Here is a 10,668-nt window from a genome sequence, read left to right as displayed (position 1 = left end):
CACACACACACACACACACACACACACACACACACACACACACACAAGGGACGTATCAGCTACATTAAATAAAACATTCCAGAAAACACATGAACTCTTGACATTTCTGGGTATTTAACTGACTCATCATGGTTAAGATTTAAACAGCAGCTCTATGCATCTGTGATGAAAACCAGCTTCGTTTCATTCGGTCACATCAGCCTGATAGAACGGTATCAGCTGTCACATTAGCTAATGTGGACTGGCTGATCCAGCTGGCAGCTTAGCTCAACTACATGACCAGTCTGAGGTAAATCTATGCTTGATTATTGTTTTTGCTTTTTATTTATTTTATTCCTTTACTTCTATGAATAAAGCTTGGAATGTTTTTTAAACTGTTTCGTTCTTTATTGGTTAGTTTAAAGGAAAAATCTCCTCCTCATTTATTCTCCTGCTTTTCTTTCCAGTCCATTCTTATTTTGCTACCTATTGTCCTTCTCTTCTTTTGCCATCTCATTCTTCGTTCCTCATTTTACTCCTCTCCTTTGGGGAGCTGCTCTCTTATCTATTTTTATCATGTGGCCTGGAAAGAAAGCAGACAGAACAGGAAGGAGCAACCATTCCACTCTTTCCACTCGCCACACTCTCAGTCCTGTCATGTCCCTTTCTGTGTAGCCTGCTTTCAGTTTCCTTGTATTCTACCTTATATTCCTTCCATCTCCATCTGCAAGCCTCTCTCAGTTTAACAATGTATTCCTAAGCATTTCCACTTTTCACCCTTCGTTATTCTTTATCTCAACTTCTATTTCAGTCTTTTTGCAGCTCTGAACCTCTATCCTGTCTTTCTCGCTCTCACACACCCACTACCATTTGTTCTTTTTCCTCACTCTAATAGCGCTTTGTGTTTTCTGGTTGTGTAGGCCAATCTGAGGAAGTTCATGGACCTTGTTCAGCATAATCAAGTGGACAAAGTGGCCAAGATGTTGGAAAGAGGCTTTGATCCCAACTATCACGATAGTGACACTGGCGGTAAGGCAACATGCTGCTCATAAGCACAGACAACAAACACTTCAAGTACACTAAAAGCACAATTTACAGTTTACACAAGTGCAAGTCCTGGTTTGATAATGTGTATGTATACACACTGTTACTCTGAGGAGGGTCAGCAACAGCAGAGAAGCACATAATGAGGAAGAAAACTCACCAGGTGTTATCAGAATATGTCCATTTTTTTTCTTCATTTGCAAAAAAGAAAATGTAAAAACACTTGGAGACTCCCAACTGCCAGTTTTGGTATCCGGGGATCGGTCCGCCAGGACCTCCACTCCTAGCTGCCGCCCGTCTCACAATGCACCCGCCAACGAGATCGCGGATACAAGCGGCGGAAGTTAGCTTCCTCCGAAGGGTGGCTGGCCTCTCCCTTAGAGATAAGGTGAGTTCGGCCATCCGGGAGGGGCTCAGAGTAGAGCCGCTGCTCCTCCACATCGAAAGGAGCCAGCTGAGGTGGTTTGGGGATCTGACAAGGATGCCTCCTGGGCGCCTCCTGGGTGAGGTGTTCTGGGCATGTTCCTCCAGGAGGAGGTCCCGGGGCAGACCCAGGACACGCTGGAGAGATTATATCTCTCGGCTGGTCCCAGACAAGCTGGAGGAGGTGACTGGGGAGAGGGAGGTCTGGGCTGCTTGGGCTGCTGCCCCCGCGACCCAGCCCCGGATAAACAGAAGAAGATGGATGGATGGATGGATGGATGGATGGATGGATGGATGGATGGATGGATGGACCTGGAGAATCCAGTTACAAAAACATAGAGCTGGATTTTTTTGGATTGGCTGGATTTTATTTTTGTTTTATTGTATTGAAGTTTTTAGTTTATTATCAACCCTTGCTTAAAAATCGACCATTTATTTGAAGTTTGGCCAAGATGAAGAAAAGACAGCTTATTAGAAGCAAAGGTAGTCAAAGGTTTACCATTCATGAACCTGTGGAAGGATCATTAGTGGATCTCATGGTAGCACCTAAATGAGATGTGGATTTTTGGATGTTAGCGTCTGCTCTCCCTCGCTCTTACCAGGACATCTGTGTAAATCTCCCAAAGTGAGCAAGTATGCTTCCACAGCGACCTCTTGTTGGCACTTTTACAACTTTCTGCAGACTGTGGACGGGCATGAGTCAGTTAAAAGAGTCAGTCAAGTATGCCCACACCTTTATTTGCCTTTATTTTCGACTTTGATTATATTTAAAAAGTTAAAAATGCAAAAGCCCTTGTAATCTTCAGTTTAATGATCTTCATGTTCCCCATTTTGTGTGCTAATTTTATACCAAATTAGAAGCATCTTATCTAAAAGATACTGAAAACCTCGTCCATGTATTTCTTACTTTAGGCTGGTCAAAGTGTACTTCCTTATAATCAGGTTGTCCTAAAAGCTCCCTGAAAGCATACACGAGGAGAATTTAATTTAGAATTAAGATCGGAGTGATCAGATTCCATCGTATCTGAAGCCCCCACAGGAACATATTATCCAAATGGAAAAGTGTGGTTACAAGAGTTTATATAAGCAGAATGAGAGGCAAAGTCCCATCGAACCAGCTCACAGTTTGGTTTCAAGACACGGAGACCTCGTATAACTTTAAGAACTTTTCTCTTTGCTAAAGAGTTGAATCAGGTGATCCTGAACTGCCTCTTTGTTAAACTGTTGGAGGTTCGTGCTGTTTAAGTGCTAACCATTACACCCGGAGCCTTTTTTTCTCCACTCACCCTTTTACTCTAATTAATTGCAATATTGTATGTCATTGACCAACCCTTCCTGAGCCGGGTTGTTCTGTTGAACTGGTTCTTGCTCGCTCATAGAGTATTATTTGTGAATCATTCTCTGTAATGTTGTAGCTTCTTACAATGAAATGATCTTGAGATAACTGTTGTTGTAAAATGTTGTTGAAGAAATGTATTAAAATGTAGCTAATAGGGGTGCAACGATACACAAAATTCACGGTTCGGTTCGATACTTTGGTGTCACGGTTCGATATTTTTTCGATACAAAAAAATGTTCATGCCTTTTTAATTTGTCATTTATTAAAATTATAAATATATATTTTAACTCAAAAGTACAGTTTTTAAATTTAACCCTAACCCTTGTGCGTGTTTTTTATTTTGACAGCGAATGCGCACCTGCGGACCACTTATGTGCAGCCCTGGTTATTTAGCTCGTCATATTGCAGCCACAGAAATTTTTTGTCCATGAAACCATAAAGCTGCACTTTCTTTTTGCCTTATAGTCTGATTTGTCATAACTTCTCCGTTTTGTGGTAAGCTTTTCTTTGGCTGTCACTTCTTCACCCTGACCTGTCTTATTTGGCTCAGCAGAACTGAAATGCTTTTACTTTACACCGCACTCACATAAGCTCAGCGATTCTCTGCGCGATCAACCTCTCACATGTTTAAGCTGCGGGAGATTTCACTTGTCATGTTTGCATAGTAAGCTAACGATTAATAAGACGATGTCAGAGGAATTGGTGCACAAATTATCATCACTCACAGATCAGTGCTGTCGCTCTCTATACACAGTTCGCACGATTGCAAAGTGAAAGCAAAAAAACAAGCGCAAATTCAAACGCGACTTCAATATGTCACATATTGACAGTGGCTCACCGATGCCAATGACATAATTACCCAGCTACATTTCGAAAGAATGCAAAAGCATTGACATATATTTTTCTTACAATAGCCCGACGGGCAGGGAGAGATAGATTTTGGTAGCCCGACTGAAAAATCGCTAGCCCCGGGACGTCGGGCTAGCGATTATTGCGAGCCCTGTATCTGATTGAGGAATCACTCATCTTTGGAAAAGAGAGTTTATTACAGAGAAATGGCTCTTTCCAAAATAAAAGCTATACTATCGCTTCTTCTGGGCTATATTCTCAGCAGCATAAGGAGAATCATGTGCTAACAGCTGTCTAAATGACTCGGCTAAAGTTGTAGCATGCTTGTTGTTTTTGTCTTTGCACTAGGATGATGTCGCGTATGCGTCAATCTGTTCATGTGCAGTGCATATTCGTTGTGTTCCCACTAGTGCTTCAGGTTAATCTCGTTGAAATGACTTAACGCCACAACACGGCAAATCTCCGTTAACGAGCTACCGCCGATCGCCCCGTGCATGGGGCTAGACGGCCAACACGTTAACGAGCTAACTGCGCTAACACACTAGTTCCCACCCATGTAATTGAGCATTGCGTGGCACATCCAACATACTGTTTTACTTTAGTCCATGACTCGCTTACCTTCAGGGTCATACGTCACATGAAAACCAAAATAATTCCAAACGCCAGATCTGAATGAGGTTCAATTTGCTTGTTGCAAGAGAGCTTAACTTCTGTCTGCTAGCTTGCCCTGCGCTCTTCCTTCTGACTATGCTGTCTGTGTTGAGCGCTCAGTGGATCTGCGCTCGACAGTGCAGCCTAGGCGGAGTAGTCGAACACAGATTCACTGAGCGCTCAACACAGACAGCATCGTCAGAAGGAAAATTGATAAAATAAATTACAAATGTTGTATTGTTCGATACATATGCGTACCGAACCGAAAGCACTGTATCGAACGGTTCAATATCGATACGATTATCGTTGCACCCCTAGTAGCTAAATGGGAGGAGACACCGGAGCCAAAAAAGTACTGATTTGTGTAAGATATCATATGTGGTCCACCAAGGTCAAGAGCCCTTCATTGGAAAAAAAAAAAAAAGCCAACACCAAAGCCAAGGGGTCTACTTCCAGTCCCATCATGACCAGAGGCTGCTCCATGCACAGGATTAAGTGACTTGTAGTTATAGGATTACTAGTAGGGAAAGCAGCATCCTTTCCAGAAGCAGCAGTTCGATGCAATCGGTTCTGAAGGTATTCGTGAGTTCAATTTTTGAATGGCTGTCAAGGCACTAAGTTGCACTCTAAATTAGAAATGGTACATGTAAAAATCTGTGAGGATGGAGGGGAATGAAGGCTTTGTTTTTAAGAACTCACATGTATGTTGGGGACACTGCATTTTTAAAATATATATATATATATATATATGTAATTTTTTATGGCATAAAGAAGAAGCCATTCAATTCTGCTGAACTCAAAAAAGAAAGCGAGAAAAGCTTTGAACTGACCCTTCAAGACAAGCTAGAGTGCCTTGTGAAAGTATTCTATAATTAAACCGAGAAAACAGAGCTGTTTGGCCTTGGTGCCAAATATAAAAGGAGCCACTAAATAGCAAACATGTGCACTGCTTCAGAAACCTGCTGAAGTGGAGGACACTGCCCTGTGGGCAGCAGTGAAGGATTTTGTTTGTTCCAGGTGTGAACATGTGAGTGGTGTATAGAAATTCCCTTGAGGAAAATGTGTGTTAGGTCTGCCTGCTCCATCCTGGGCAAATAGAGTTATCCCAGCCAGAGGCATGACTCTGTGTCTTTGGAGCCACACATGGAGGGTGGGCAGCTACTACCCAGCTAATGAGTTATGTCCTAACATCAGTGTGTACTCAACACACAAATGTTCCATAAAATCAAAGTGAGCAGGTGTTTCATGCTACACTAGGCCAGGATGATAGTTAGGAGTCCTCACAGGACCACTTGGAAGCAGACTGAGGAGACTAACACCCCGCAAGTACAACAACATATAGTCTCCAAGCATGCACTACACCACTCTGTTGTTCACTCAACTTAATTTGCTGTGGAACTTCTTCTTCCACTTAACATCATCGGTGTTCTCTGTTAAACAGATGAGAAATCTATCAGGAGCAACACAGGCATATTTTTTTAAACAGGAGCTTCAAAAGACCAAAACGAAATACACACAATATTCGTTTGTTATATAACAGGAAGCACATGCCTGTGGTTGTCCAGAAACATTTTGCCTGCTGACTGTGAAAACAGAAAAATATGGAATAGGATGAGACGTGTTCAGGGAAAATAGGAAATGAAGGACATGTCAAATACATCATGTACATCTGGGGTTTCCTATGATTCTGAAAGGTTGTGCTTATCTATTTATTTTTATTGATGATATATTCTTAAAATATGGCAAAGCCTTTAAATACCTTAACTGCAGATGGTGACGGACCTAAAACTGAAGTAAAGTTGCATTAGAGGTATGCGTACATTTCCTTATTCCTCTGTGAGTGGTCATGTTCATTTACCAAAGGCTTGCTCCGTGATCTTTCCATTACTATCAAGTTATTGCCTTAAAGTAATTATGCCACAGACACCACTCAAGGGTTCTCAGAAAAATCACTTTTAACAGCAAGCAAGGCATTGATTAAAATGATCGATTAACAGTAATAACACAAGCATATAATTGGCATACAATTGCATTTTTGCACCAACAAGATGATTCCCAAGTGCTAGCCAAACATTTGCCATATCTCAGCATGGTGTGCCGTATGTTCTTGAAAAAAATCCACAGCAGATGGACATTACCTAAAACAGGATCTTATAGATCATCTGGCCGTTCAGTGGACTTCGAGTGGCTGTCAAGATGCCACACCTAAAAAAGGAAACAGGGCGAAAGGGTCAAAGGACTGGACTGAAAATCCAAATTTAAAATGTTTCCATCAAATCATCACTGATGACTGTTGAAGAGTTCAGGAAAACATTTACATTTACATCTACTGTATAAAATGCAGTGCAGGCGATAGCTGGATCCTTGAGAGGTTACACAGATAGTCCAAGTTCTCCACAACAGCACATCAATATTTGCCATTGTCCCTGTGTTTATGGTGTTGTAAACATGTGTGGCCCATAAGCATGCATTAGGAGACATGTCTGACCTGTAATAACATGGAGCTGCACTCACCTGTGCCACTCAACTGAAAGAAGCCAAACATGCACTTTAGTACAACAGTAAACATTGTTCATTCTGATGAGCGGTGGTGTAAAACACAAAATCCCACACATTCAGTGTTCTAAGTTTGCAGGGAAATAAAAAACCAAAACCCTTTATGATTAAGGAAGAATAATAGAGCTGCTCCTATAATGATAATACCAACATCTTAGCTAATATCCAAAAGCTTTAATGCTTAAACAAGCAACATGTAACTCATAAACCCTTCATTTCATAGCATCACACCAGAGACTGTGTGAAAAGCCATTCTTGGAAATGTAAGGGGTGGGTTCTCTTAGTTCAAGCATAAATTTGTTCCTTGACTGTGGTTAATAATTCATACTTGTATTTTAAAGGCGGTAACAACTTTATCTATTTTTAAAAGCTAAAGACTTTTTATATCAGCCTTTCACTAAAATATCACCCACTCTCCAGCTCAGTACAGATTCAACAGTTAATGGGTGTGGTGAGGCATGGTCGGCGATGCCGTGCGGACGCACCTGCACGGCATCTGCAATCACACCCGGCGTGGTAAAACCGGGGGAGCAGGGGTTGTGTGTTGTAAGTTGTGGTGTGATGTGCGGCTGGCAGCTTAAGAGCTGCAGCTGATGACAATAAATGGCTCTAAATGATGATCTGTGGTCCCGCCGTGCCTTATTCACACCACAATGGGATTGACAGAAAACTCTCAAAGCTTTTGCTAAAAAAAAACAACAAGGAGGAAGAGGAGACATGTACACTGAAATCTGAGCTTCTGGAGGGCATGTATTACTATGGCACAGAGAATCACTCATGGTTCAGCTGTACTTGCCCCTGAGAGGATGCTAATCAGACCGTGAGGACTTTAGAAGAACCGTCTGTGAGGAAGAAACATCAAGCTGCTCTTTTTCCTTTAAAAAAACGAAAGAAAGCAGAAGACCCTTTTGTAAGAAGGGATCACGTCTGTCGACCTTATTGTTGTTCAACCCCCCACAAAAAACCTCTCTCCAATCATTTGGTAAGCACCGATTTAAGTGCTGTTGACTCACCTGATTGTTAAGGATGACAATTATGTTTATTTATGTCCATTTAATGAATATGTCCAGTGCTGGAGAGCTTAACATGGTCAGTATTGAGTGGACAGACTGGCCATAAAAATGGTCTACCAAGGCAAATAAAGATGGAGTGAAGAGCAGAAGAGCAGAAGAGGTTATTAGGCAGAGAATTGAGGTTATCATATTGGGCTTTGAGAGCTGTTGGGCGCTATTGTTAAATGAATGTCTTGCTGCTTAGAGGAAGAGGCGTCTCTGGTGTTCAGGACTCAGCTCGTACCAGCTATTGATTACAGCCAGTGAGCAAAAGCTCCACGTGATCGCCGAAACAAAATAAAATCACTCGTCTTCGTCTAGCTCCCCATGTCTGCACTGTCAGCACAGTAGGACAAATCAAGCCTCATTTCCATCCCTTCAGAAGCTGCCACTTACCCACTTGGTGCCATTCATTTTGGTACAAGGCGAGAAATAGCTTTCCCACTCTCAAAAAGTGCTCATGACTCTTTGTCACAACAAACATAGCGACTGAATTTTTGGTCGCTCTGATCCAGTTTCACTACACTGGGCTCTGCTCTGCCACAACAATATTTCTCACATGTGACATTTTTACAAGAATGACAAACTAAACTTGCACAAGTGTGCAGGAGACAGTATTAAAATCTCAATATAATAAGGTAACTGAAAGAACTGCTGCTGGCTGGAATGAAATCATTTATTTTGACATAACTACAGAAAAATCATACATGGTTTCCGTAGATGATTTCTGTGTCAGATTAGAAATGATTGAGCATGACTGTTTGATATATCATCAAACTGGGTCACAGCTGTTGCTAAAGTGTCTTATTTTGATGACCTAATTGAGAAACATTCGTCGATGTTTAAATCACCTCAAAGTTTATCCCTTACTACTCTAATTAGTCTTGACAGCGAACTGACCTGTTTTTATCGGCCCGCTTCATGTCAGTTTAAATGAGGTAACAACCTGAACCTCGACTGTAAGCGCTGAAAGGTGTGCTGAAACCCCACTTGAATTATGGAATAGTGAAAAAAGCAATATGAAAATTTACAAACTCCCAAATGTTGCATCAGAAAGTATACACGAGAGCGCTCTGAACTGAAGCTCAGTTTTTAAACCCTTACAATGTAACTACAGCCCAGCCCATGCAACAGTATGACTAACCTCGTATTGTGGATGGATTATCTCAGTTGTTCTCCTGACTGAAGTTTGGTCCGTTTACAGCATCCTGCCATGCGATTACATTTGTCTCTAACCATCAGGAACCCTCACGTTAACTTTTATCGAGTGGAAAGAAGTTAGCGTTCATCCTCCAGCTTCACTGTGTTTATGTTATGCTAACATAGCTGTGTAGCTAGCGATCACGTGGCACATCATTATATACCAGCTAGTCCAACTTCAGTAACGCTACAAACGTCACTGCTGTTTAGTTTTCTGTCTTCATTTATGTTGGAAGTGATAGCAGAGCTGTACGTTTGAATTTTTCTAGAAATCTCTCAGTCAGAACATGCTATATCATGCTTAGGTGGAAACTAACGAGCTAACTTCCTGCTAACTTCTAACTCTGTTAAATTTAATAAATTCTGTTTTCATGGATGCCTGGATGTTAAACTTATTTGTTGCACCTGGTAAAGCAGCAACGGTGATCATTTTATTAAAGATGAAAGAATTTAGACAGTTTTTAACTCTGAGTGATGCTGCAGTGTTTGTTTGACCTGACGTGGAGTTTGGACCCAGAAAGGGCTAATGACGTCAGACGTAAAGACCGGATACAGCCTATTCTGATTCCAATTCTTCATCATCAAAACCATAAGTGGAAAAACCTGCCTGAAACCGAGTGCAGAGTATACAGAAGAAGAATATTATTTGATCAGTGCATTTTGGTTCATGACTTTCATTGGGTTCATCAGTAGCAGATTTCACTTTCCAATGCCTGCTTATACCACTTAACAAGTGCTAATTTACTCAGGTGTCCTAAAGTGTTAAAGTAAAAGCAAATCTTAAAATGTGGTTTGAATGATAGCACACATGCTGTCCCTTGAGTTTTCTGCACTTTCTTTTTCTTCACTCTCTCTTCTTTCCAGACAGAATTTCAGTCATTAAAATATTTATTTGTTGTTGTTATTTCTTGTTTTTCTAGAGAGCCCATTGACATTTGCAGCTCACCTGGACAATGCGGGGGAGATCATAAAGGTGCTGAAGAATGGAGGAGCTCATTTGGACTTCAGGGCAAAAGATGGCATGACTGCTCTTCACAAAGCTGCAAGGTCGAAGAACCAGATTATACTCACGGTGAAGGCTCCTCTCCTTTCATTTGTTTAGCACTTGCTTACTTGTGCATTGCTGGCTTTCTTTGTGTTAGAAGCCCAATGAAAGTCTGACAGCTGATAGATCATGCTTGAAGATGTTTTGCTGCAACGTAACCGACATGCATTCTTAATGCATGCAGACCTGTCATTTCACAGCATGTTGAGCTGATTAAGGGATGATGCCTCTAACTGTACTTGTACTCGTGAAGTGAAGGCTATAGGTGAGTGTAGACAAGACTTCTGCAAGAGAAACAAAATGTGTTTTATCGTTGAAATCTCACAATGGACAGTCAGTTTCATAATGGTGTGTGTGTGTGTGTGTGTGTGTGTGTGTGTGTGTGTGTGTGTGCACAATAGGTTATGTGTGTGTGGTAGATTGTATGGATACTAAATCAGCTTTTAACAGCTTTGAGTCTGTAAAAATATTTTGATTATAAATTTATGTAAATGTTAAAGAAACTTGGTTCCAGAAAACTGTTTTAGTGA

The 10,668-nt window shown here is 41.3% G+C and overlaps 1 protein-coding gene across 6 annotated transcripts in view; it reads left to right on the top strand.

Moving 5' to 3' along the window:
• The window catches only part of LOC102298838 (SH3 and multiple ankyrin repeat domains protein 2), a 200,258-nt gene that overhangs the window by 13,220 nt on the left and 176,370 nt on the right, over positions 1-10,668 (top strand). For all 6 annotated transcript variants that reach the window (XM_042213994.1, XM_042213992.1, XM_042213990.1 and 3 more), the window contains exons 4-5: positions 900-1,008; positions 10,014-10,165. In XM_042213994.1, coding sequence (XP_042069928.1) covers positions 900-1,008; positions 10,014-10,165 — 261 coding nt within the window. The remainder of the gene's footprint in view (positions 1-899; positions 1,009-10,013; positions 10,166-10,668) is intronic.

Source organism: Haplochromis burtoni, unplaced genomic scaffold (assembly GCF_018398535.1).
Source record: "Haplochromis burtoni strain Fernald_Lab_line unplaced genomic scaffold, NCSU_Asbu1 Contig_509, whole genome shotgun sequence".
Lineage (NCBI taxonomy): Eukaryota > Metazoa > Chordata > Actinopteri > Cichliformes > Cichlidae > Haplochromis > Haplochromis burtoni.
This window is presented reverse-complemented; position numbering and strand designations above follow the sequence as displayed.